Here is a 27,464-nt window from a genome sequence, read left to right on the forward strand (position 1 = left end):
AATAAAAGAGCGCTGGTTTGCCACTCGAAACTTACCATTCACGGAAAATAACCAGCTAAAATGTTTCAACTCTGAGTTACCTGTACATTCCTGGAAATGAGAACAATATTTTACTGTATTCAAATGGAGTTTAGAAGAAACGTAAATAAATTGAAACAAAATATAGGTATATCGACATATTTGGTCCTTTTTATTTTGGTCATGCTCAGCCAGGAGCCCATTACGTGTATATAATATGATTATAAGCAGACATAGCCCCGCTCCCTCGGGCTGCCGCGAGCCTGCACATCGAAGCAACTCCCGGCGGCGCGTCGTGACGCACTGAGCCCAGCTCCTCCACTCCACTCCACTCCATTCCGCCCGGCTCAACTCAGCTCAGCTCGGAACCGTCCGGAGCAACATGCGCTATGGCGAGTGTGGAGACAGCCGCCGAGCACGAGCGAATTCTCCGCGAGATCGAGAGCACGGACACCAACTGTATCGGGCCGACGCTGCGGTAGGTCGCCCGGCTACGTCGCCCAAAACTTTGTACGGTCTACGTCCATTATCGGACAGCTAGCAAACACGCCTTAGCTGATGTTAAACGGAGAGAGCTTGGCTTCGGCGATTGTGCTTCTGTCCACAGATGAATGTTGGCAGGCTAACTTTAGCCCATTGTGCTAACTGATTACAATTCTGGTCACTGTTGTCGGATCTAGCAGTGCGGGGGGAGTCGAACCCTTGGTTTGAAAGACGGCTACAGTGCCACTGATCACTTGTTTGAGTCGCTGTCAAGTGCAAAAAGCCTTTCTGCCAACTGTGTCAAATATATAAGAATGGCGTGTTTTATTCTTCTGTCTAGTTTAGGAACAAAGTTGTGGCGTCAGAGGTCGTCAAAGTACATCTTCCATCACGATGCGGTAGTGATTAACACGTCTGCCTCACAGTTCTGAGGTCTGGGTGTCGAATCTCACTTCTGACCTTCCACGTTACAAAAACAAGCATGTTACATTAATGGAATCCTTTTACATTTTGTGAATGTTGCTTTAGCTGTGCCCTGCCAGTTGACTGGGAAAGGCCACAGCTCACCCCCAACCCAGTATATGTACGGTATAGAAAATCGATCAATTAATACATTTCAATGCAAGCGTCCAATCAGATTTCATAGACGTCATCCGTTATGCTGCTGACGGCCTATAGGGGGCACACGTGTTACCAAGACAGAGGTGGGAACTGTTCTGACAGTTGGTTTAACTCCTCATTCCATTGAACAAGGAGGTGTTTGTGGCAGTGCGAGCAGGATGAGACAGGCAGCAACGTTCCTCTGATGTGTTTGGAGTCGGCCAATCGAATAGCAGCGATGGCATTAATCCTTTCCTCATTCGCTGGCTTGCCTGTGCTGCGGATCTTTCAGGAACTTGTTCATCGCGCATCCTATTTAGTCGGGTGACGCATACACAAGAGACTTGTTGCACTCTGGCAAGAGTGAAAAAAAAAAGCACTTGGCTCTCCATTGTACTCCTCAACAAGTTGTCCACTTCCTGTCCTGCAGGAGGGTGGGTGGTGGGGGGGATTTACGCCTTGCACAGGTGCACACAGGAAAAGAACACAGGAAGAATTGCGTCCTTTGTTGCCCAAAATGGGATCGTGAGCCCGCGTGTGGCTTTCCTGCTCCTTCACCTCCCAACCCTCTCGTGCTTCCGGTTTGGCTCCCGACAGGAAATTACATGACCTTTCTCCCACGTGTTGGCCAGGTCGGTGTACGATGGTCAGGAACACAGCCTGTTCATGGCCAAGCTGGACGCCCGGATCAGGAACCACGACCGCGAGATCGAGAAGATGTGCAACCATCACTTCCAGGGCTTTGTCGACTCCATCACGGAGCTGTTGAAAGTGCGCGGTGAGGCGCAGAAGCTGAAGGTAGCGTGGAGGGAAGACGAGGTGACAAAAGGGTGACGTCGCCTGCCGCTCACCTTTTGCTCCTTACACCCTTTGCAGAGTCAGGTGACTGAGACCAATCGGTCCATTCAGGGCGACGGCAAAGAGGCAAGTCCCAGAACCAGCATCCTATTTGTTGTGTTGTGTTATTTTTGTTATTTTGACTTCAAAATGGCGCTGCAAGAGTGGCTGCCTTTACAGCAGCTCCTATATTTTGTTGTTCTACTTCTTTCTTTCATAACTTTGCTGCTGTGAATTGGGAATTTCTCCATTGCGAGACTAATAAAGGGTTTCTTATCTTTATCTTATCTTATCTTCTTATCTTATCTTATCTTAAACACCCACAAAACCTTTCTTAACAACTTCTTCTTCTCTTGTGCAGCTCATGAGCTCCATGGAGGAGCTGAGACAGTGTCGAGTGCAACAGAGGAACATTGCGACCACCGTTGACAAACTGACGCACTGCTTGCCAGGTAAGACACTCACACACACACATGCACACACACACACACACCCACACACGCTGCCACGCCACCGGTCCTAATAAAACCCGTTTTGTGCACCAGTCTTGGAGATGTACGCGCGCCTTCAGGAGCAAATGGACGCCAAAAGGTATGATGGCACAGCGTCTCATAAAACGTACCTTTCAACTTGTACGTTTTACCCGTATTTTATACATTTTTTTATCATTTCAAATCATCAATGGCGTATTACAGCTTTTATACGGGAAAAAAAAATTGTGAACCGATCTCACAAAGACCATTTTGGCGCAAATCCAGATCATCTCACCTGCTGGTAGCCAACGACAATGCTGTCATCGATCGCTACTATCGTCACGGCTAACCAGCAAAAATAATCCTTAATCAAATTTTTTTTTTTCATCGCTGCGTACGGTAGGATTGATAAAGCATGATGTGCGCATGCGTGGTAAGCCGTTGTAAGTTTTTTTTTTGTTGCTTTGTAAGCGGAATCGTAATCATTTATAAGGGCAGCTATTAGCCAAGGTTGACAGGTATGTAAAGCCAAATCGTAAAACGTGAACTCATTTGAGTTAGTCAAAAACAAAAGGGAAGTCACATCCAGTTGAAGCTCAACTACAATTACATTGTGACTGTGTCCGATCCTTTTTTATTTATTTGTTTATTTATTATTATTATTTTTTTGCTAATTCACCATTTGGAATTCCAACACAATTCCAACAGTTAATTAAAAAGATTTGGGGAGTATGAAATATTTGTATTTTTATGGGTCATGTAATGTGTGCCTGTGAGGTAGTTTACCAACCAGCCACGAGGTGGCGCCAAAGGACTGGGAATTTCTTTCAAATGGCCTGGCCCTGACCTGAAGACAGAAGTCTCCCTGCTCATAAATGAATGCTTTGTTTGTGTGTGTGTGTGTATGTTTTTTTTTTGGTCCCCTCTGAGAGCACAGAGCAGCGTAAGGTCAGCCAATGTTGACACATGAACAAATATGTGTGTGTGTTTTGTTATTGAACTAATTCCCCCCCCAAGCCCCCCCATACCCCCAAGTCTGAGATTTGTAAAAAAAATGTGTGTGTGCGTGTGTGTGTGTGTGTGTTGTTAGGTACTACCCGGCGCTACGCACCTCGGAGCAGCTGGAGCAGACATGTCTTCCCAGGGCGGGCCAGTACCGGTTCTGCGCCATCATGGCGGAAAACCTTCCCAAGTTGCGGATGCAGATCCGCGACACGGCCATGACCCAGCTGAAGGACTTCCTGGAGAGCATCCGAAAACACTCGGACAAGATCGGCGAGACGGCGATCAGGCAGGTATGTCGGGATGCGGACTACCTCTACACGTGTTGACAAGGGAGCACACACACCAGTCATCACGTATCCTCACATATTTTTCATCATGGAACAATGAATGCTGTCTGCAAACACACACACACACACACACACATTCAGAAATCGTGCTTTTCAGCACTTAGTTCATTGTTTTTGTGTTTCCCAAGGCCAAGGAAGCTCAAAGTGAGGCCTCTTGTTTATTTGGGGAATGTTGTTGGGTGAAAAGTGCAGGATGAAGGGGGTGGTGGGGGCGGGAACAGACAAGGAACGATTGGCGACGGACAGATGAGCCTCCAAGGAGAAGCGGGCTTGACTCTCAGTCGTGCCGGAGATAGCGTCTCGTCACATGGCGCACGCCGGAGCATTTCCGGTCCAAGAGATGTTTTTCGTTTCCAACTCTCGAGTCGCCCTCATCCGCTCCCAAGTCGAGTCCTCCGCACAGTGAACGGAGTCAGCACTCCAGCTGCATGATTGTGCCTAATCCCGTCGTGTAAGATAAGATAAGATAAGATATCCTTTATTCGTCCCACACTGGGGAAATTTACAGCCTCCAGCAGCAAGAATGTATGTAGAAAGAAGAAAGGAGGAAGAGAAAAAAAACAACAAACATCTTTCAATTAAATGCAATATGAACACAAAATGGATAAATCGCACAAATGGATAAATCGCAGTACTATTTACAATTTTTCTTCACATCATTTAATTATTATTATTATTATGATTGTTAGGGCGGCCCGGTAGTCCAGTGGTTAGCACGTCGGCTTCACAGTGCAGAGGTACCGGGTTCGATTCCAGCTCCGGCCTCCCTGTGTGGAGTTTGCATGTTCTCCCGGGGCCTGCGTGGGTTTTCTCCGGGTGCTCCGGTTTCCTCCCACATTCCAAAAACATGCGTGGCAGGCTGATTGGACGCTCTAAATTGTCCCTAGGTGTGATTGTGAGCATGGATGGTTGTTCGTCTCTGTGTGCCCTGCGATTGGCTGGCAACTGATTCAGGGTGGCCCCCGCCTACTGCCCGAAGACAGCTGGGATAGGCTCCAGCACCCCTCGCGACCCTAGTGAGGATCAAGCGGTTAGGAAGATGAATGAATGAATGATTGTTATTATTTATTTATTTATTTATAAGCGCTAGACAGTAAGATAAGGCCGACCCGGGATACGGGATCACGGATCTCCTGCGCTCGAGATCCCGTATCAGACTCTCAATCTGGCGAATCCAACCTTTCCGCCGGATGTGCTTGAGTGCAAAAAGAAATAAATCCAGACAGCACCTTTCATTATTCTACCCGCTGGCTGGATTAAGGAGGCTCCTTAAAACCTTCCGCATGCTTCAAATGTGACTCTTGTTTGTCGTTATTGTCCCGGTCACGCTCTCGCCCGTCCCTGAACGTCTTCATTCCAGTCTTTCCATGTCCTCATCTTTCCATGTATTCCCCTCTCTCTCTCTCTCTCTCTCTCTCTCTCTCTGCTCTTTGCATATTTACTTGGAGAAAGACGAGCAGCTCTGGCTTCTGCTGAGCGTTTCGGTAGTCCGAAAACGCGCGGGCGCGCGCGCGTACACACTAATGGGAAACAGATTGTTGGGTCTGTGAAGTGGAAGAAGATTGATTACCTGTATTTAGTTACTGAACACACACATGCGTGCGCGCGTGGCGGAGAGTACCCTGCTGGGTCGACGCGGAGCACCATCATAGAGAAAATGGAGCGGTCGCACCGGCTCACAAGTTCGCCGCCGGTCGGGGGCGGGGGGGTGGGTGGGGGGATGTTCCGTCTGGAGTTTTCCCTCTTTCTGACCTGCTGAATTCATTCAGTCACTGACATTGACCGGCATGTCACGTTTCCACGCCAGGAAAATAAGCATCGGTGACGTTTGCCACTGATTTGTTGGTTTCAGGCCCAGCTGCAGCGCTCTCTGGACAGCTCCGTCTCCACGCAGTCCCGCACCCCCGTCGGCCGGCGCTCGGGGAGAGAGACGGCGACGGCGGCAGGCGGGGTCACGCAGAGCAACGGGCAGGCCGGCAGGCTGGAACCGGACGCCGGCATCCTGGATTTGGAGGATGAAGAGGAGGGCGACCAAGTGAGCCGGCATGCAGATTACACAATTGGACTCGGCTGTTGAAATGTGAAAACGCGCATGGAAGTGAAAAGCAGAAACAAATAGTGGAGCATTAATGGGAATGTGGGAATTAACGAGGATGTTTACTCCCAACTTGTTGCCACTATTGCCAAAGTATGGGGACAATGAACTCCTCAAGTCGCCCCTGGCGGGATCCGAGCTCTTTTATGCCGCCGACGTGTTCGCGTTCAAGGAAGGCCAAGCACAATGCGGTTGAACTTGTCACCCTGGTGCTGCCATTCTCTTTGCAGGTCCCTGTTGTCCCTTTTGGCTTATTTACGTCCTGTAAACTCGCTTGAAGCCTTGGCTCCCACAAAGGCTTGACCCCGCGGTCGCCGGGGTTACGGCCGCGTCGGCGCCGGTGCCAACCTTACGCCGTCCGTCCCTGTGCCCCTGGCACGTCTTCCCCTTCCCGTCATTCACGACTGTCCCCTTGAGTCTCTTCTTCCTATGTTCCTCTGCTCCCTTTGTACTCCTCCTTTCCTCCTCCAAGGTTCTTTTTTTTTTTTACCTGCTCTTCCTTCTCTTTGTACGCGTTCTCCCTCATCTCAGGAATGTCGTCGTGCCTCCTTGTTGTTGTTTGTGTCCTGACCCAGTCTGACATTAACAAGCACTCCCCCCCCCCCTGTTTGCCTGTTTGCAGGTGACCGCTGCTCAAGATTTGGTGGACTTCTCACCTGTCTACCGCTGTCTACATATCTACACTGTGCTGGTGAGCTCACCTCTCAAGTTGGTTACCAAATACTTGGCGGCATAGAAAAAAAAGGCCCTATGAAATGATGACGGGCCGCGTGCGTGCCGACACTTGGGTAGCGTCTCCTTTCGAAGTACAGTAATCCCTCGTTTAATGGGGACCAAAACCACCGCAAAAAAAAAAACGCGAAGTAGCGAGCAATTAACATTCATTCATTCATCTTCCGAGCCGCTTGATCCTCACTAGGGTCGCGGGGGGTGCTGGAGCCTATCCCAGCTGTCTTCGGGCAGTAGGCGGGGGACACCCTGAATCGGTTGTCAGCCAATCGCAGGACACACAGAAACGAACAACCATTCGCACACACACTCACACCTAGGGACAATTTAGAGTGTTCAATCAGCCTGCCATGCATATTTTTGGAATGTGGGAGGAAACCGGAGCACCCGGAGAAAACCCACGCAGGCCCGGGGAGAACATGCAAACTCCACACAGGGAGGCCGGAGCTGGAATCGAACCCGGTACCTCTGCACTGTGAAGCCGACGTGCTAACCACTGGACTACTGAGCCGCCGCATCATTATTTATTCATTCATTCATTCATCTACCGAGCCGCTTGATCCTCACCAGGGTCGCGGGGGGTGCTGGAGCCTATCCCAGCTGTCTTCGGGCAGTAGGCAGGGGACACCCTGAATCGGTTGCCAGCCAATCACAGGGCACACAGAAACGAACAACCATTCGCACTCACACTCACACCTAGGGACAATTTAGAGTGTTCAATCAGCCTGCCATGCATTTTTTTGGAACGTGGGAGGAAACCGGAGCACCCGGAGAAAACCCAGGCAGTCCCGGGGAGAACATGCAAACTCCACACAGGGAGGCCGGAGCTGGAATCGAACCCGGTACCTCTGCACTGTGACGCTGACGTGCTAACCACTGGACTACCGGGCAGCCTTAGCAATTAACATATATATAAAAAAAATTGCCCCACGTGGGCCTTTGCGTTTGAGCAGAGCTAGCGCACGCACACGCACACGCACACACACGCACACACACACACAAGCCAGCGATCCCTCAGCGTGCAGCTGACATGTTCATGATTATTCAATTAAGATTGTTTAGACAATTAAGGATGGAGAGACCCGCTTTTGTTCTTATAAGTCTCTCTCTCTGTCACTCGTTCTCTCAGCAACACAAAAACACTCACTCTCACACCCATGCGCGCACACACACACACACACACACACACACACACACACACACACACACACACACAAGCGTGCCCCACATGGACCTTCCCAGCTTGAGCAGAGTGCACACACACCAGCACGCATAGTAAACAACACTTAGACACTGATTTTTGCAGACCTAAAAAAAAAAAATTATGAATGTTTGAAAAAAACGCATAGCACGCGGCTTCACAGTGCAGAGGTGCCGGGTTCGATTCCAGCTCCGGCCTCCCTGTGTGGAGTTTGCATGTTCTCCCCGGGCCTGCGTGGGTTTTCTCCGGGTGCTCCGGTTTCCTCCCACATTCCAAAAACATGCGTGGCAGGCTGATTGAACACTCTAAATTGTCCCTAGTTGTGAGCGTGAGTGTGGATAGTTGTTCGTCTCTGTGTGCCCTGCGATTGGCTGGCAACCGATTCAGGGTGTCCCCCGCCTACTGCCCGGAGACGGCTGGGATAGGCTCCAGTACCCCCCGCGACCCTAGTGAGGATCAAGCGGTTAGGAAGATGAATGAATGAATGAATGAATGAAAAAAACGCGATAAACGAACCGTGAAATAGCGAGGGATCACTGTAGTGACAAGAGACAGTGGCTCATCACATGTTGCAGCCTGATGGGGAAAAGTTCAGATGAAGCGGAGAAGAAGAGTCTGGCCGAGCTCCAACCAGGTGGCCTCAGTGTGTGTGTGTGTGTGTGTGTGTGTGATGTCAGTTGGAGCAAAGGCGACACGGGTGGAGGTGTTGCCTGGGCCATGACTGGGTTTGCTCCACATCTTGTGCGTGCGCGTCTGCAGGCTCTTTGGGGTTGTGACCGGGCCAACACATCCACTGGGTCGACTGTTTCTGTTCACCGTATGTGTGTGCGTGCTCTCTGGCAGGGGGTGGGGGGGGGGACAGGAAGTGCATGAACTTTGACAGGAAGGAGAAAGTGAGCGATGGCGGGAGGGAGCCGAGGGAAGAGTGGGGTTAGAGAGAGGCTAACTGGGTGACATGACGGCGAGGAAAGGGGTCAGCGAAAGGTTTAGTGCGCGCGTTAGCCGCACGCTAGTAGCCCACAGTGGCCTGACATCACTTAGTGATACTAATGCCTTGTTGTTTTTCCTCTCCCCCCCTTCACCGCCCCCCCTCCAGACCTCTGAGGTGAAGAAGGTCAAATCTTTCAGCACCTTCTCCTGACACGGCACACTACTTTCCCTCATCCCTGCCACTTGACCTTGTTATCTGCTTGCCGGTGTTATCTGCGCGTCGCCAGAAAAAAAAAAAGCAAGCGCGGGTGCTGTTTTCAGGCCGCGATAAGGCGCCGCGTCATGGAAGAGGGAGATACTAGCGTCGACGTTCAGAGGGGCAGCGCGCTTTGAGTCGGATGTCGGACGCCAAGTGTTCGTCAGCCTCTTAACAAACAGGCGCGCGTTATCTCCACTTTTCCGTCATCCGTTTCATTCGGGCCGTCCGCTTTTTGCTACCGGCGCCATTTTGTTTGACGGTTGTGTGACTAATAAACCGGATCCGAGGGGTTTTAACACCACGGCACGTTCCCGCTTTGTTCCTGTCATGTGTGTTGCAGGGTTTGCGCAATGTGTTTGAGAACTACTACCGAAAGCAACGGAGGAAACAGGCTCGCCTCGTGCTGCAGCCACACGCTAACATGGTATCACGTCACTCTTTTTTTTTTTTTGGTCCACACGCCGCTAACCGCACTCCCATAACGCACAACACCGTAACGAATAGGACACTTGGACCCAAAGCGTGGTCAAATTTCTCAAATTGTTTGTACTCCCTTCGGCTTTTCCAGCATGAAACTCTGGAAGGCTACAGACGGTACTTCAATCAGATCGTCGGGTATGTCGCTCTCGTTCCACTCGACGCCCGTTATCCAAAAGGCGACAGTGTGACGTCACCCCGCGGCCGTTGCGCTGTTTCTCAGGTTCTTTGTGGTGGAGGATCACGTGCTTCACACCACGCAAGGTTTGGTCAACAGAGCCTACGTGGAGGAGCTGTGGGAGCTGGCGCTGTCCAAAATCGTGGCCGCTCTGAGGACGCATTCCGTAGGGACACGCCCGACAAAACGCCGTCGACCGACGACGCCGCGCGGCCGCACTGATGCTAGCGTCTTGTGTTTCTCAGTCCTACTGCGACGATCCGGACTTGGTGCTGGATCTGAAGAACCTCATCGTCCTCTTTGCAGACACGCTTCAGGTACCGGGGAAGTCGTTGGGATGAACGGAACGCCCCGTTGCCGTGACGACGGGCGAATGCTCAAGCTGAGCGCTCTCTCGCAGGGCTATGGCTTCCCGGTGTCTCAGCTCTTCGACATGCTGCTGGAGATAAGGGAGCAGTACGGCGAGATCCTCCTCAAAAGATGGAACGTCACCTTCAGGTGGGCCGACGCGTTCCTCGCCTTCCCGGCGCGGCCCCACAAAGGTCAAAAAGGTCGCACGTTCACCAACCAGTTTGTGGGAAAGGTCCCAGTTTTCTTTCTTTCTTTTTTTCTTTTTTTTTTTTTTTTTTTTTTGAAGTTTAACGAGCATCCAGAGGCAGGAAGTGTTTTAAAGTGACGTCCGGAACATTCTCTACCGTTCAGGATGGGTAGTGCCCCTCGCGAGATGTGTGCGAGGGCACCGCACGCCATTGTTCCTCTGTCTGCGCGGTGACACCATTGGGACTTTGAGAGCCAGCGCACAAACAAACACGCTCAAACGGCTTGCTTTCTCTACCCCCCCCCCCCCCCCCCGCTCCCCCCCACATGCGCTCGCACACACACACACACGGGAAAGCCACAGGAATGTGTTGCATTGTTGGAGAGGGAGCACTCTCCGGTTCATGGCCTCTCCATGGAACGTTGGAACGTCCGAAGTCTCGAGAGCCAAACAAGAAAGGGGGTGATGAAAGAGTGGGGGGGGGGGGGGATGGGGAGGAAAACTTCAAGCATTAAAACGACCCCCCCCCCCCACCACCACCACCACCCCCACCACCTTCCTGCCCCTGTGGGATGATTGTAGCCGACTTGTGGTGGCCTCAGCAGGAGGTTTTGCTCACCTGCGTCTCGTCCGCAGGCAGGTGCTGGACCAGGACAACTTCAGTCCCATCCCGGTGTCCACGGAGCAGGAGTACAGACACTACACCTCGCAGTTTCCCCTGCAAGACCCCGAGCTGGAGAAGGTAGGGGGCGCTCGGGGGCGCGCAAAAGGCCGAATCGGAGATTTCCAATTGACATGAAAATGTGTTGTGTTGTGTTGTAGCTTCCTTTCCCCAAGAAGCTTCCCTTCTCCGAGTTTGTGCCAAAAGTCTACTGCCAACTCAAAGAGTTCATCTACGCTTGTCTCAAGTACTCTGAAGACCTGCACCTCAGGTACACGTTGCCCCTTTTTTCCCTTTTCACCCCCCCACCCCCCTCATCAACATTCTCCCCACGGGCCTGCTCCGGGCTACCCTGTACAAACGGCGCTTTCTCAACCTGACCACACGAGAGAGACCCGGTTTCGAAACAAAAAGCCATGGAAAAAAAAAAAAAGAAAATGTCACTTCTTCGGTGGGCGAGTCCCCTCATCGCCGCAAAGGAAAAGCCCGAAATTGACCACAAGGTGGAGCTGCGCCAGCTACACTGACGGCCATCCGAATTTCATCTTGAAACGCGCGCGCTCGAAACGGCTAGCGCGGGTGCGCGTTGCGGCCGCGCGCGCGCCCGCCGGTTCCGCTTGATGTAAGAAGGAACTCAAACAAAGCGGCTACTTTTCCACCGAGGAGACGAGCAATCAGGGAACATCTTGGACTGTGCGGCGGGAGGATTCCATAAAACTGCCACACACACACACACACACACGCACACGCACATTCAGTGAAAATCAACATGAACTTTCGAGCATTTCAGAAGAGCCAAATCAGAATAGAACAAAACAGAGGAATAAAAAAAAGAGTACTGAGCAACAACTTTATTTTTGTTGATCAAGCAGTTGAAAATCAAAAACATTTGATTGGATTGAAAGTGAAACGGGTTTTCGTGTTGAAGTTCAGTTTGCCAGAGCAGGTCAGCGGTTCCGATGGACCTTGGCGATTTAATCAGCGGCCCTGTCAAGATGTTTGGGGGTGGGGGGGGGGTGCAGAGGGGGGGGAGCATTTGGCCGACTTGAAGAAAGGGCGGGAGGTGAAAAGGGGACGTCCTCCGCGCTGGAATGGCGCCGGCGCGAACGTGTTGAGCAGCGGGAAGCCGAGCGGGCGTCGCTGAGAAAGAACATGCGGCCGCTCTCGCTGGGCTTGGCGAGAAAGCGAAAGCCCGATGCGGACGGCGCTTTTTCGGCCATGCGGGTGTGGTGGCGTCCATCTTGCCGCTTTGTCTTCTTGCTCCAGTTGGGATGCAGCTACTGTTGTGTTGTCAACGTTGGCGCACAACTTTTCACACCCCGCCCCCCTCCCGGCCAATCCTCGCATTTAGGGAAGCGTATGTAACGTTTAAGTAGCTGCTTACGTGACCTCTGGCCTCCGGACGCCGCGGTGCTGCCCCCCCCCACCCACCTCCTCTCCTCTCACACATCTGTTGTGGCTGATGGCAGCGCAAACGCGTAATGAAATTCGATCATTCGATTCTGCGGTGCGTCTTCCAAAGTTCACTCGCGGACGTTGACTTTTTGACACTCGCTCTCTCTTAACACACACACACACACACACATGCGCGCGCACACCGCCTGGGGGGGAGCTACAGTTAGAATTCGCAGCGTTTCCAAAAAAGTCAAAGAATCCGAAATACATTCCAACAATTCAAAGCAGGGGGGGAAAAAAAAAACAAAAATTCCTGGAGAAGTGCAGCGTGAGCAGAAGTTTGTGTGTGTGTGTGTGTGTGTGTGTGCGTTTTCAGTTCCAGGCACAGACAATCGAGTGAATTGGCCCGAATATGTGTATTCGAATGTGTGTTTGCGCAGAACAAAAAGCCCAAATGTCGTCTTCCTTCTTCCCGTGCTTTTAGTACGACTCCGTGTTTGATTGGGATTTTGCTGCCGCGTTCGTCCCGAGCCGCGAGCTTCGGCCCCCCCCCCCGACGGACGCTCTCGCTGCCACAAAAACCTTGAGCAGACTTCCAATATTTGTTTTTCTTCAGCCGTACATGCGGCGCATTTCAGAGCAAACAAAATCAAGAATGTGTCGGAGGCTCGCTAAGTGGAACTTAGCGAGCAGGAAATGTGGAAAATGTGCAACTTGGAGCAGGAAATGTGAGCTTCTCGTCGGCCCTGAAGTGATCCTTTACCGCCATGAGAGAATCAATATCCCAGCAAGTTAGACATCATTTCCCCGAATAGTAATTATTTCAAAGCCGGAAACGCTGCGATTCTCCAAAGTCCAATTGTGTCATGTCTTCCGCGACCATTTTTTTTTTTCAAACTCCAATCGGAGAGGTTTTTTTTCGCCCAACGAAATGTTTTGTGTACCTTCTCAGCTCCACAGAGGTGGATGACATGATCCGCAAATCCACCAACCTGCTGCTAACCCGAACCCTCAGCCACTGTCTGCACTACGCCATCAAGAAGAAGAACGTCGGCCTGGCCGAGGTACCGCGTCGCGCGCCCGCCCACGCGCGGTTTGCTCGACGGCGGCGCTTTGTGACGATGGCTCGCTCGCGTCCAGTTGGTGCAGGTGATCATCAACACCACCCACCTGGAACAGAGCTGCCACTTCCTGGAAGAGTTTATATCAAACATCACCAACGTCCCCTCCGACACGGCCAACGCCGCCAAGCTGTACGGGACGTCCACGTTTAAGGTGAGCCGCCCGCGCGGACGCCATCGCGGCGTTTCGTGGCTATTCCGGTCACGGCTCGTCCGCTCTCGCAGGACGCTCGTCACGCGGCCGAGGCAGAGATCTACACCGGCCTCAACGCCAAAATCGACCAGTTCCTGCAGCTGGCCGATTACGACTGGATGGCGGGCGTGCCCGGCGGGGCGGCGCCGCCGACGCCCAGCGACTACCTGCTGGACTTGATGGCCTTCCTGAAAAGCACCTTCAGCGTCTTCACCAACCTGCCTGTGAGTACAAAGCCACGGCCGTCAAAGAAAAATCGACCCCCCCCCCCCCACCCCCTCCCCCCTCGTTAAACACACCGTTTGTGTTTGGCCTCCGTCGAGTCATTTCGTTTAGTCGCTTTTTTCAAATGAAAATGGAAAGAACAACCGATACGAGGATCGTTCGCGGGTCAGATCCGACACATCCAAGATGGCCGACGTGCTTTCCTATCCCTTCAAGGCGGGCTTTTCCTTACACTGGACGTCTGCGTATCGCTGAGTGTTGGCAAAAAAAAAAAACAACAACACACAAACAAACTGTATAACATTGTAATTATTTTGCTTTGGTTTGGCCTGCTTCAGAAACAAATCTAACGAGGCGCTTTAGCCGAAAGCTCGCTAGCGCCGCGACCGGCTACGCGCCATGAAAGCTCTCCGCTGCCAATGACACTGCTGCTCGGGTTATCGACTCCTTGGACGCTCATCGGCACTGCTGCAATTTGCTGACGCACTCGAACCGGTCGTCATGTTGCTGGCCCATCAAGCTACTGGGAAGTTAGAATACAAACACACACACACGCACATACAGGAGTTGAGCTAAGTGTTTTTCAGCACTTCTAAGGCGCTTTACTTTCCACCCCCACGAGCCCCCGGACGTGACCCTGTCACACACACACAGAGTGGGGCCGCCTAATCAGATCGGATGCTGCGGATCAGTAAATCTGAGTGGCATGACCCTCTGAAATGAGAGAAGTGGAGAGTTGCTCACACTCTCGGGGCCCAAAAGTCGTATGCTGGTCGCGTTGGGCACGAGGAGATCGTTACGTTTTGGGAAATTGCTTCACACACTTAATTCCGTTATGAGACTGTTCGCAAACAGGACTTTTATTTATTTTTAACCTTTTCACAATAACTTGAAGAAGAAGAAGAAGAAAAACCTTTATTAGTCTCGCAATGGAGAAATTCCAGATTCACAGCAGCAAAGTTATGAAAGGAAGAAGTAGAACAACAAAAAAATAGGAGCTGCTGGAAAGGCAGCCACTCTCGCGGCGCCATTTTGAAGTCAAAAATAACAAAAATAACACAAGACAACACATAGGACAGAGACAGTCGTGCAATCTTCACCACTTTTCTGCATACACTTTGTTGTCTGAAGCAGTTCTAGATGAAAGAGGAGAGGATCAAAGTGTCCTTTCACCAGTGGATCAGAGACATCATGCTGAAAATGTGCACACGTCTGCTACAAGCAAAGTTTTGAAAGCAAACACGAAGCTGTAGCGTCCATTGACGAAAAGAGATTAGTTCACTTCTCCTGTCCCACGTAATCCGCTTCAAACTCCAAGCCGCGACTCCCAGCTCCAAATCCGCATCGGCACTCCGCGCCAACGCTCCTTTCTTCTCATCGTCGGCTCCTCAAGACCTCCATCCATCCAGCCGCAGACCGTTCAACAGCGCCGATCTCTCCGCTGAACAAAGCGGGGCTGTGAAAAATGCTGCCCATTACAGGCGCAAGACACAAGCGCCCCGGGACTGTCCAGCAACGACAGTCAAATGGCGCCGACATTCCTCCAGTCAAAAACAGTGCTGGTATACCCATGCTGCCGAGAAGGCGCAACCACCAAGCACAGAGTCTCCTCCTTGATGAATGTCGTGGCCAAAAAATGCTGAAAAAGGTCCACATCAAGTCCACACGACGTAACAACAAACACAAAGTGACAAAAGAAACACAAGAACAACAAAAAAAAGCAAGGCTCATGAGAGCACTTGCTGACGGCTGCCTACTCGAGCGCCATCTTGACTTCAAAGCCCTTGAGAGAGAAGTAATCCATTGTTCTCAAGAACGATCCCGATGGCAGATTTCGCAAAACAAACCACGTCGTCATATTGCAAGCATGAATCGCACTCTAATGTTACGCCCCATTTTAATTTTTTTTAATTTTCAATACGATCGGATCTTGGCAGGGCTTTCTCGTTTGCACTCCAATCGGAAGCCATGCCGAGAGCTCAAACAAAGACAACTGAAGAAGAGTCGAGCACAAATGCTCATTTTGAAATCAATATTTCAAAACTGTACAGGGGTTCCACTATACATACGCTCCTCCCTAAAAGTTGGATGTTGGAATTTCAAAAGAAACCAAACTGAAATCACCTTTCCAAGCCACCTTCATTTGCCTCTTGTCTCAACGTTGGAGTGCGCTTGCTCCTCGGATACCTTCCTGAACTCCCCAAACGGCCAAATCGCCCATGAGTAGTGTATTTACGGTTGATGTCTCTCGCCATTTAGGGAGCGCCCGTAGAACATGCTATTTTACCGGTGAGTATTTGTGTGGCACTTTGCTAACCCCCTCCCATCACGTTCTGACCTTACTGTTGAGCCAGCAGCATGCGGCGTGTCAAGGAGCATTAATGCACGTTTGTGTCATGCGTGTGTGTGTGTGTGTGTGTGTGTGTGTATGTTCTAATGCAAAGCCACAAACGAGGGGAGTCCTAGGGGTGGTGGTGGTTGGGGGTAGGGGGGCAGTTTAGACGCCAAGAGGATCCATCAGGATCCTTGTCACATCCAAGCGCGATCACTTCACCCTGATGAATGTTTGAGAGGTGGGGAGGGGGAGGAGGCTGACACACACACACGTCAGCTGTCTCCTTGTTGCCCCCCCCCCCCCCCTGCCCCCAATCACTTTGGGGCCGGCCTCATCGTCTTGGGAAGCGCTCCCGATGGCGTATGCGGCACCGTTGTGTGCCGTTTTAACCGACGCGGAGGTGTTGAGAATTACATCGTGACGGTGGTGCGATTAAGAGGTGGATTAAGTCAGTGGTTAGCATGTCGGCTTCGCAGTGCAGAGGTACCGGGTTCGATTCCAGCTCCGGCCTCCCTGTGTGGAGTTTGCATGTTCTCCCCGGGCCTGCGTGGGTTTTCTCCGGGTGCTGCGGTTTCCTCCCACATTCCAAAAACATGCATGGTAGGCTGATTGAACACTCTAAATTGTCCCGAGGTGTGAGTGTGAGCGTGGATGGTTGTTCGTCTATGTGTGCCCTGCGATTGGCTGGCAACCGATTCAGGGTGTCCCCCGCCTACTGCCAGCAGACGGCTGGGATGGGCTCCATCACCCCCCGCGACCCTAGTGAGGATCAAGCGGTACGGAAGATGAATGAATGAATGAATGAACGCCCGGCGACCGAATGCACGGCCCGTCACTGGTGTGCGCATGTCAATCCGAAACATGTCAAAACTATTAGCTCGTTTCACGCTCAATCTCACCCGATTATGACTGACCCGGAGGTTTGCGTGCGTGCGTGCGTGGACATCCGGCGTGTGTGTTCCTCCGACGTGTGTAATTGGATTTCCGGACGAGGTGAAGCCGTCGTGAACTGGGGGTGGACGGACGGGAAGATCGGGTTTCCTGCTTCTACGCTCCCCGCGCCCGGCCTCGGGTTTAAAATTTTTAAATTTTTTTTTTAAATCGTGTCTCTCTGGTGCGCTTGGTCAGGGCAAAGTGGCACAGACGGCGTGCATGTCGGCGTGCAAGCACATCTCCACCTCGCTGCTGCAGCTGCTGCTCGACCCCGAGGTCAAGCAGATCTCCATGGGGGCGCTGCACCAGCTCAACGCCGACGTCGACGAGTGTGAAGGTGAGCGCCGCGTGACGTAACTTTGCTTCTATAGCCCCCCCCCCCCACCCCCACCCCCTCCCGCCATCACCCGCCGGATCACAGATTTGTTTTCTTTATGTCCTGGCACATGGGAGGGGAGCGGGGAGGAGAGACGCTAATAATCAACTCACCCCCCCACCCCCCCAACGCCCCCTTCGCCTCTTCAGGGCACAAACAGTATCTCACATACAGATTTGGCAATTCATAAATTTGTCTCATCAGCAGATTTTCATGTAGTGCAGTAAGCGGAGGTTGAAAAGTATTCTGCCGTGACTTTTTTTCCCCCTGGGGCTGCAGGTGGAGTTTGTAATTTTGACCCAAACGGGGGCTCCTGCCAAACAACACTTCCACCTCCCGCTGGGTCAAAATCGGAACTTTTCCTCCCAAAGGCACAATTTAAAATGGATTAAAAGGAGACAAAAGGCACAATGGGATGAAAGGGGCTGAGGGAAAATAGGATTAAATGAATGAGGTGTGAGAGGGGGGGGGGGAGACAAGTACAGCAGACAAAAGAGAGAAACATGCACGGATGAGAGGAGTGAGGGAATGAAAACCAACGTGGACTCTGAAAAGGAGGGATTAGAAGTGAACTTTGGGCTTCAAACGTACTTTGAAAAGATGGCCGCCATCACGCTTCGCGCAGGAAGGAAGTGACAGACATCAGACGGCAAAAAAAAAAAAGAGAGAGAGAGAAATCGCGGGACAAAGAAGGGAAAAAAAGGAAATCAAAAGTCGGCGTCGAGTAAGCGAGGCCGCCTTTTGTGTGTCACGGGGTCACCGGAGATGGCAGGCGTGTAATCGGGGCCGCCATTTTGTGTGCAAGCATCATCACGCTAAACCATCGGTGTCCAAACCTTCGCCCGGGGGCCATTTGTGGCCCGCCATCCGTTTTTTTTTTGGTGGCGTATTCCGAGATTGACAATTGGCAGGGCACGCGTTATTATTGGCCCGTTTTGCATGGGAAGTTCTACAAAATTGGTTTTAGATCTTCCAGATGTGCTCCATCTGCAAGTCAAATAAATAGCGACGGCGTTTCTATTCTCATGGCAGCAAATTGTCCGGCTATTTGAGGGACACAAAGCCTGAAATAAGGTGCGATAGCAAACCGCTCATTTTAACAAACTCGTTCGCGAAGGTCTTGGAGCCAAGAGTGATGCAAAAAGGAGCTGACCAAGAAATTTCATAGACGCAAATAAATCTGCGCCCGCTGACTTTTGTGGCCGACCAATTCCTTCTGCACTCAAGAATTTCCCCGATTTGTTTTTGAAACATTTTTTTTTTGCCCATTTGCACTCGTTACCCCCCCCCCCCCCCCCAAAAAATGTCGACTGCCATCGAATGTGGCACGGCTTCCCAATGCGTGAAAATAACGGCTGTTCACCGTTATTTTCCCGGTGTCCAAATATGGGCATATTTCCTGTGAGCAATCAAATATGCCCATATTTGGACACGCGACGCTTCCGCCTGACTGTGATTGACAATTTTACGTCTCTCTTAACACACTGACGACGGATTTTGGTTTTGGTGCGTTCAATTAACGGTGAAGAATGTCATAGTGGCCCCTGTGATTTTTTTTGGGGGGGGGGGGGGGGGAGGGCAAAATTTGGATACCTCTGCTCTCCCCTCCACACTTGCACACCTCTCCTCCTCTTCCCAGTGGGCTTGTTTGCCAAGTGACGCCGAGACCCCTGCTTGCACTCCGCACGCACCAGGATCACCACAACAATGAAATGCTACACACACACACACACACACACACACACATGCACACTCCCCTCTCTGACATGACTCGAACAGCCCCCCCCCCCCCCTCCCTCGCTCCTCCTCCCCCTCCCGTCATTTGTCTGCCAATCTGTCCTGATGCATAGCGAATCTAACCAGGTCTTTTATTCTTTATTTTTTTTCTCTCCTCCTCCTTCTCCTCCTCCTCCTCCTCTCTTCCCTCGCTCCGGGGGTGGACCGTTTGTGTTTTTCCCACAGGTTTTGCCAGAGCCGGCCCGGTCGCAGGCTTCCAGGGTGACACGTTGCTTCTGGCCTTCAGTGACTTGAGACAAGTAGGTCTTTGTCTACGTCGTTGTCGTCGTCTTCTTCGTTCTTTGCTGTCTTTTATTTTTTTTCTTGCCCCCCCCCCCCCTCCCCTCCTCCTGCTTTCATCCTTCAGCTCATCATCCTCCTTGTGTTCATCCCCTACTCGGACAAACGTCCTTTAAAAGTGCCCCCCCACCCCCCGTCACCTCAATCCGCAGACTTGGGAACACAAAGTCGGGACGCTTTTCCTTGAATTGATTTTTGCAATTTTTGCTGCAGTGGGAGAAAATTGAATTTTTTTTTCCAGATAGCTCTATTCTAATGATTCTAATTGAATTAATCTAATTAATCGAATTAATCGAATTAATCTAATTAATCTAATCTATCCATCCATCCATTTTCCGAACCGCTTGATCCTCACTAGGGTCGCGGGGGGTGCTGGAGCCTATCCCAGCCGTCTTCGGGCAGTAGGCGGGGGACACCCTGGATCAGTTGCCAGCCAATCGCAGGGCACACAGAGACGAACAACCATCCACGCTCACATTCACACCTAGGGACAATTTAGAGCGTCCAATCAGCCTACCAAGCATGTTTTTGGAATGTGGGAGGAAACCGGAGCACCCGGAGAAAACCCACGCAGGCCCGGGGAGAACATGCAAACTCCACACAGGGAGGCCGGAGCTGGAATCGAACCCGATACCTCTGCACTGTGAAACCGACGTGCTAACCACTGGACTACCGGGCCGCCCTAATCTAATCTAATTGATTAAAAAAAAAAAAAACATCAATACAAAAATAAATAAGAATGCATCAGCGTCGAAATTCCGAGAAGATCGGGACGCTTGTTGGGTCCCCCCCCCCCCGCCACCGGCGGGAAGTATCCCGGCCCGGCGTCTGACACGGGCCAAAGAGAAACCGCCGTTGGTGTTTTTTGGACTCGGGCGGGTGAGGTCCGCTTGTGTGCGCGGTGACAGCGGATGACGGATGGGCCGGCAGGACGGAGCGGGAAGGATGAATGAGGTGACGGACAGAGACGGATGGCCCTTTATCCCCGCTGTCACAATTCGGCTTTCTCCCCGCCTCGCCTCTCTTTCTGCGCCTGTCGGGATGATGCAGTGCCTCGGCTTCATCCTCCTCTTCCTCACCTCGTCCCTCCTTTTCCTGCCTCCCCGTCCATCTCCTTCCTCCGCTTTCTTTCGCTCGCCGCTCATTGTTTTTGACGCCATTCTCATCATGTCAAAAGGAGCTTTTCATACCTCGCATGTGTCATGTGTCATGTGCCAGCGCGTCCCCGTCTCCGCCCCCCCCCCACCCCCTTTCACACCCGCATTCTTTGGCCCGCGCCACCGCCGCGTTCTCACACGGGGCCGGCGCTACCCGTACGCCCTCGTACGCGGGGAAAACGCTCGATAAATCACGCTGACGGGCCCCGTTAGCCGCTCGCTCCCGCGGAGATTTTTCTCTGTCCGTGTCACGTTTGAAGAATGTTCTCAAGCTGATCAACGTTGATGGATTGGATTTTCCGATTGATTTGACCGGCGGGGGCGGGGGACGGCAGCGGAACACGGAAAATGTGACTTGAGTGATGCACTTGTGTATGAAATCAGTTTTTGGATTCAGTTCAAATGTCATGAATCGATCCCACCCCCCCCAAAAAAACAAGCACTGTTGTATTTGTGTGTTGACTGCGTGATCGGTGGTTTGTGTGAGAGCTCGCAGTTGAGTTGTGGTCGACAGCAGCTCCTTGCTAACCTCCATCGTCTTTGCACAAACAGAATTTGAGACTGGGCGGCCCGGTAGTCCAGTGGTTAGCACGTCGGCTTCACAGTGCAGAGGTACCGGGTTCGATTCCAGCTCCGGCCTCCCTGTGTGCAGTTTGCATGGGGTTTGCGTGGGTTTTCTCCGGGTGCTCCGGTTTCCTCCCACATTCCAAAAATATGCATGGCAGGCTGATTGAACACTCTAAATTGTCCCTCGCTGTGAGTGTGAGTGTGAATGGTTGTTCGTCTATGTGTGCCCTGCGATTGGCTGGCAACCGATTCAGGGTGTCCCCCACCTACTGCCCGGAGACGGCTGGGATAGGTTCCGGCACCCCCCGCGACCCTAGTGAGGATCAAGCGGTACGGAAGATGAGATGAGAGAATTTGAGACTTCGGGTGACCGGATTGGCGAAAGCGGATGCAAATGCGAACGCGTTTCTTCGCCCGATAACTCGCCGGCCGACATTTTGGCGTCGTCTTCGATTCCGGCCCGGTTGTGAATGCGGCGGCATGTTGATGGTTAGTGAAAGCGTCCAGTCAGGTGAAAGTGATACGTACAGGGTGGTCTCCCGACCTCGCTCCCCCTCGCTCTCCTCGGGAGGCCGACACTTTCCTTCAAGCCTGTGAGCGCTCACATGGGGTGTGTGGAGGGGGGGGGGGTATGGGGGGGGCGTCAATAGCGCGGTGAAAGAGGCCGAAAGGAAGGATGAGCAGCAGATGACGATTTGGATGCACGTAAGAAAAGCTTTTAGGAAAGCTTTTCACTTACTTCCTGAACGAATGTATCAAGCGATCAATCCAAAAAATTCTTCTTGGACTTCCAGTTGCAGAAAATTCAAAGGCTTGAAGGTCGAATGAAGTTCACTTGGAAAGGTCGCGGCGCTTTCTATCCGCAAATCTCATCTGAAATCCGAATATCCGGCCGGGCCTTTTTTGTTGTTGGTCTCTCCGGCCCGCTATACGTACATCATACGCTACATGAGGATACACTGGACTTTTATCTGGGCGTAAAGGACGATTACGTGATATCAGCGAGACACACACGCACACACACGGGCGCAGTGCAGTGGAAGGTCAGCGGGATCACCGGTGCCAGGGAGGGCGGAAAGTCGTCTTAAGACCCCCGCAAGTCTCTTATCTGATGGCACATGTGTGTGCGCGGCGCGCATACGGCGGCTAAACGCGGCGCCCCGAGATGACGGCGGAAAAAGCAAAAGCGCTCTTATCTGCCGGGATTTATGACTTCAAGCTTGTGTCGGTGTGGGAGAGGTCGCCGCGCGTTCTTCTCGACCCCCGCCTCAACTTCCTGGCCCGTCTGCGGCCCCCGGGGCCTTATCGCCGTGACGACGGGTCAGCCAGTGGTCATGACAACAGCGCCGCTCGGGAACCCGCCCGATGGGACGGGACGGCCGCTTCCGACCGATAGGTGGCCGGCATGCGCCCGAGCGTCGGCGCGGTGGGCTCATTGTTCGGACGCTATCGGACGGCCCGAAAAACACCTGCGCGCCACCCCCCGCTTCCTGTTTGCGCAACGCCGGCCGTCTTGGCGAGAGTCGCCGCGGTAACGTTTTTATCCAAAAGAGTTATTTTTTTCATGCCGCATTCTATTTTTTTTTTTTTCTATTTTTATTTTATTTTTTCAACAATAAGCAATTATTTAACTCGCCGTGTTTGCATTCATCCGCTGGAATCGAAGCGTTTACCGCTCTCTTCCCTCTCAACATAAAACAAGCGGTGCCGCTGCGGGTGTCCGCGCCGCTATCAAAAGAAAAGTTAACAAAAAAAAACAAACAAGAAAAACAAACAAAAAAAAAACCCAAGAAAAATATTCATTAATCTGTCGATAAATGAATATTCTGCCCTTTCTCGGTCCGACTTTTATTGTCGCGTCGTTTCATACATTCGTGTCAAAGTCGCGATCACGCGCGACCCAAAAAAAAATGAATGTAAACGTTTTTAACTCCTATTTATTGATTTTGAATAGACGGTAAATCGATTTTAATGAAGAAATCCTGACTGCTCATTTTATTGACGATTTAGATTCCATTCAGATGATACCTGCAGTGCTTTTGATCTATAACATTTCATTTAACGCAATGAGAAAAAAAAACTTGTGGGGGGGGGGGTGTGATTTCTTACACAGCTGATGATTTGCTAATGTTTCGAACTGTCGCAGTGTAGTCCCAACTGCTGTCAAGGACTCTTAGTTGATTTTGGATTTTCTCTTAAGTATCGGTGGCTGTTATCGACAGTCGCCACCACTACCCGATACCTAAAAATAAGGCCGGCGTCGACCTGATACCTAAACCTGATGTCAGTACTTTCCTATCCCTATTTTTATTTCACTGTTTTAGTATCATTTATTCATTCATTCATCTTCCGAGCCGCTTGATCCTCACTAGGGTCGCGGGGGGGTGCTGGAGCCTATCCCAGCTGTCTTCAGGCAGTAGGCGGGGGACACCCTGAATCGGTTGCCAGCCAATCGCAGGGTACACAAAAACAAACAACCATTTGCACTCACACTCACACCTAGGGACAATTTAGAGTGTTCAATCAGCCTGCCACGCATGTTTTTGGAATGTGGGAGGAAACCGGAGCACCCGGAGAAACCCCACGCAGGCTCGGGGAGAACATGCAAGCTCCACACAGGGAGGCCGGAGCTGGAATCGAACCCGGTACCTCTGCACTGTGAAGCCGACGCGCTAACCACTGGGCTACCGGGCCGCTTAGTATCATTTACAATGAACCAATTATAGACATGGGGAAAAAAAACAAAAAAAACCATGAACTCGAAGGTGTCACGCTTCATCAACGGTAACATCGAGCGCGTTCTATATAGAGAAAGACTCGCCCGCACCTTCCCTGCCTCCCCTCCGCCGTCTTGCGGCACTTTTGTTTGCGAGCGGTCGCGCCGGCGCGACGCCGGCGCGCTTCGCCCGCTCAAAGGCACCCGGCGGCTGTCGTCCAAGTGGCTTGCGTATTTCCACTCCCTTCCCCCAACATGTGGTTTCGCTCGCCATCCCTCTGCATCCCCCTCGTCCTCTCTCATCCCTCGCTCACATATGGTTTCTCTCTTGTGTGTTTGGTGTTACCCAGAGTTCACTGGGGCTCCCGGCGCGCGTGTTCTTCAAGGCGGCGATTTTGTGTGTGTGCGTGTGTGTGTGTGTGTGTGTGTGTGTGTGTGTGTTCGCAGGGTTCAAGGGGGCGGTGGCAGGTTATGCAACACTTTGAAATGTGGGTCATTGATTGTTGTTGTTGTTATTGTTCCTGCAGCTACTGGAGCTGTTCACGCAGTGGGACTGGTGCAGCTACCTGGCCGACTACGGCAAAGCCGGCTGCAAGTACCTGCGCGTCAACCCGCACACTGCGCTGGCCCTGCTGGAGAAGTAAGTGTGACCCCCCCCCGCCCCCACCCCCGCGGCCTCGTCCTCATCCTCGCGCGTCCGTCCGTCAGCTCTCAGCTTTTCCCTCTCTTGTGTTTGTCGCGTGCCGGCAGGTTGCCCAAGCCGTGAGTATCGTTTTCGGCATGTTAGCGCAAACGACTAGCGGTGTGGACATGAGTTGTTTGTTTGGTGTGATGTGAACAACAACAAGAACAAAACAAATGTTGCAATTACGGTACTGTAGCGCCCTCGCATGTGGGCAAGGAGAGCCGGTGTGGCTAATACACTTTCAGCCGTTTATTGAACGAGGCAAACACACTCGTGATGAGCTGCTGTCGGCCACAATTCACAGCCAAATGCTAACGCGCCCAACCTGAGGAGCGGGTCAGAGTGAGTTGCATGTTGCTCCCGTGCTTGAGTGTTTTTGGTTGTCGGCGACTACGTTTTCCTCCCACAATGCAGAAAGTTGCATGACGATAAGCCCGCTCCACACCGAGCGACTGAAGTAGACCATTTCCAAAAAAAAAAAAAAAAAAAAGATAGTTAGCAGCTCTCTGCTGCATATACTGCTACAATGCAGTAACTGTAACCATGCACAGTTTTCAGGGTGCCGCACGTTTTTTTGGGGTTTTGTTTTTTTGGGTGAAATAATATGAACCAGGGCGGCCCGGTAGTCCAGTGGTTAGCGCGTCGGCTTCACCTTGCAGAGGTACCGGGTTCAATTCCAGCTCCGGCCTCCCTGCGTGGAGTTTGCATGTTCTCCCCGGGCCTGCGTGGGTTTTCTCCGGGTGCTCCGGTTTCCTCCCACATTCCAAAAACATGCATGGCAGGCTGATTGAACACTCTAAATTGTCCCTAGGTGTGAGTGTGAGTGCGAATGGTTGTTTGTTTCTGTGTGCCCTGCGATTGGCTGGCAACCGATTCAGGGTGTCCCCCGCCTACTGCCCGGAGACGGCTGGGATGGGCTCCAGCACCCCCCGCGACCCAAGTGAGGATCAAGCGGCTCGGAAGATGAATGAATGAATGAATAATATGAACCACGGTAGCAGCGTGTGGTTGTTTGGAAGAAGCATAATTTCCACAAAGAGAGGAAACATAACAAGGTTATTGCAAAAACAGCACCTGTGCATTTTGGTGACGGGGACTCCTCACGCTTCCCTTTTTTTTAAGTTCCAGGTACTTAGGAAATTATGAATATCGCAAAGTATGATCTACAGTATTATAAAGTATGATATACAGTATTATAGAATATATATACTATATATTCATGTTACAATAGATACGTCCACCATATTCCGTGTCGATCGGCGAAACTACTGTCAAGGCCCATTTCAAATCATTTTTTTCCGAACTTTCCGAGTGACATTTTCCAAAATCCGTCAATTTGTTTTTGAACTCCCTAAGCGGACGACGCTATGCTCTGTGTGTCTTGCGCGCCAGGATGCGGGAGAGCAGCAGGAAGAATGTGGTCTTCGCGCAGTTCCGAAAAACGGAGCGCGACAGGCAGAAGCTCATTGACGCCGTCATCAAGCAATTGCGCAACCTCATTGCACAGCACCACGCCTGAAGGGACGCCCCGAATGGACGCCGGCGCACCTCTCTTCCGATTAAAAGGGACATCTATGCATTCACGCTAAAGGGGATTTGTTGCTTTTCACTTCACAATAAATGTTGCAACACTTGAACAATGTCAACGAACGTGTCGTCATTACCCAGAGGAGGAGGAGCTGATCCTACCTTCGTTCCGGAGTCCTCGTGACGCCGTGCTTTTGTTGGTGCTGGGCGGAGTCACGTCACTGTTGGAAGGCATCCTGATCAATCCCATCAGGGCAAAAAAAATAAAAAAATAAATTATTGACCTCATTTTCTCTTGCCAACACGATCAAGACATTTGTGCAACTACTACTCAAATAAAATTCAGCAGAGTGGGCTTTTTAATTACATTTTAATGAGGGACCTAACAGAGACCACAACCTTGGCAAAATGAAACCATTTTGATTCTCTGAGATGTCGTCGCTTGCACACACGTGCCGGTCTTGAACGAGCTCAAGCCGAGATGGGATGTGCATGAGGCCACGGGGAAACATTTGATGAATGCGAGGATTGGGCTCTAAGCAAATGATGTGAAGGTTTTTTTTTAACTTTAACTTTATCCAGGGAAAGCAGTTCAGGGCAGATTCTCATTTGCAATGCAGAATAAAATAAAGCTAATAAAGTCTACAATGTGATCTCTTTATGTTTCGAGAATACAGAAAAAAGCAAATCAAGTGTGTCTCCTCAATGTTTGTCAATAAATGTGTGTGTGTCTTTCTATTTATTTATTTATGTATATATTTATTCTTCACACACACACACACACACACACACACATCGCAGTTAAATGGTGTAACCTGTTTTTCGACTATTTTGTGTGGATTTTTACAGTACGGGTCAAAATGACCCACAACATAATCAATGTATTTTTTTTTTCAACATGAGAGTTAATAATATTTCAGAGCTAAAGAAATCGATGTGGTTTGGCACGCTGTCGTGTCCTTGGCCACCACCAGGCGGCGACATTGCGCTTCCGTCTCAACAACCAGCAGGAGCGGAGCGAGAGATGCGCGTGGCACAAACTCAAAGACGCACAAATAATACGATGCTCGACACTCCGTTCACGCGGTGCGCACATTTACGGGGTGGCTCTGGTGACGTCACACAAGATTGACCCTCGTCAAGTCAACTTGCGCAGCGCCCCCCCCCAAAAAGTTGTTCAATTGTTGGGTCGGCCAAGAAAAGCCGCTCGATTGAACTCAAAACCTCGCCACTTGACGCAAACCGGGTGCCCAGAGAGCAACTTTTAGAAAGTTGACGTGAGAGATTGGCGTACTTCCGGCGCGCAGGTGACTAGTTCAACAAGTTG

The 27,464-nt window shown here is 51.4% G+C and overlaps 1 protein-coding gene and 1 long non-coding RNA gene across 3 annotated transcripts; both read left to right on the plus strand.

Annotated features, from left to right (window-relative positions):
- Window positions 1–120: 120 nt before the first annotated feature.
- exoc6b (exocyst complex component 6B) lies at window positions 121–26,256 on the plus strand. Of its 2 annotated transcripts, XM_052064150.1 has the most exons (23): window positions 121–496; window positions 1,734–1,899; window positions 1,978–2,025; window positions 2,300–2,390; window positions 2,484–2,529; window positions 3,502–3,706; window positions 5,616–5,798; window positions 6,481–6,549; window positions 9,318–9,401; window positions 9,546–9,592; window positions 9,678–9,798; window positions 9,878–9,949; window positions 10,033–10,130; window positions 10,807–10,912; window positions 10,993–11,102; window positions 13,179–13,290; window positions 13,367–13,501; window positions 13,573–13,764; window positions 16,025–16,054; window positions 17,229–17,370; window positions 19,372–19,445; window positions 24,453–24,565; window positions 26,003–26,256. In XM_052064150.1, exons 1-23 carry the CDS (start codon window positions 408–410, stop codon window positions 26,127–26,129), a joined length of 2,460 nt encoding a protein of 819 aa, XP_051920110.1. In that variant the 5' UTR covers window positions 121–407; the 3' UTR covers window positions 26,130–26,256. The 2 variants fall into 2 exon arrangements, with proteins under 2 accessions (XP_051920110.1, XP_051920120.1); XM_052064160.1 differs by lacking the exon at window positions 16,025–16,054 and having other exon boundaries at window positions 124–496.
- On the plus strand, window positions 16,254–17,180 carry LOC127600227 (uncharacterized). Its single transcript, XR_007962300.1, has 2 exons — window positions 16,254–16,539; window positions 16,886–17,180. It is a non-coding gene; the product is annotated as an uncharacterized LOC127600227 (long non-coding RNA).
- Window positions 26,257–27,464: the final 1,208 nt, after the last annotated feature.

Source organism: Hippocampus zosterae, chromosome 1, assembly GCF_025434085.1.
Source record: "Hippocampus zosterae strain Florida chromosome 1, ASM2543408v3, whole genome shotgun sequence".
In the NCBI taxonomy this organism is placed as follows: domain Eukaryota; kingdom Metazoa; phylum Chordata; class Actinopteri; order Syngnathiformes; family Syngnathidae; genus Hippocampus; species Hippocampus zosterae.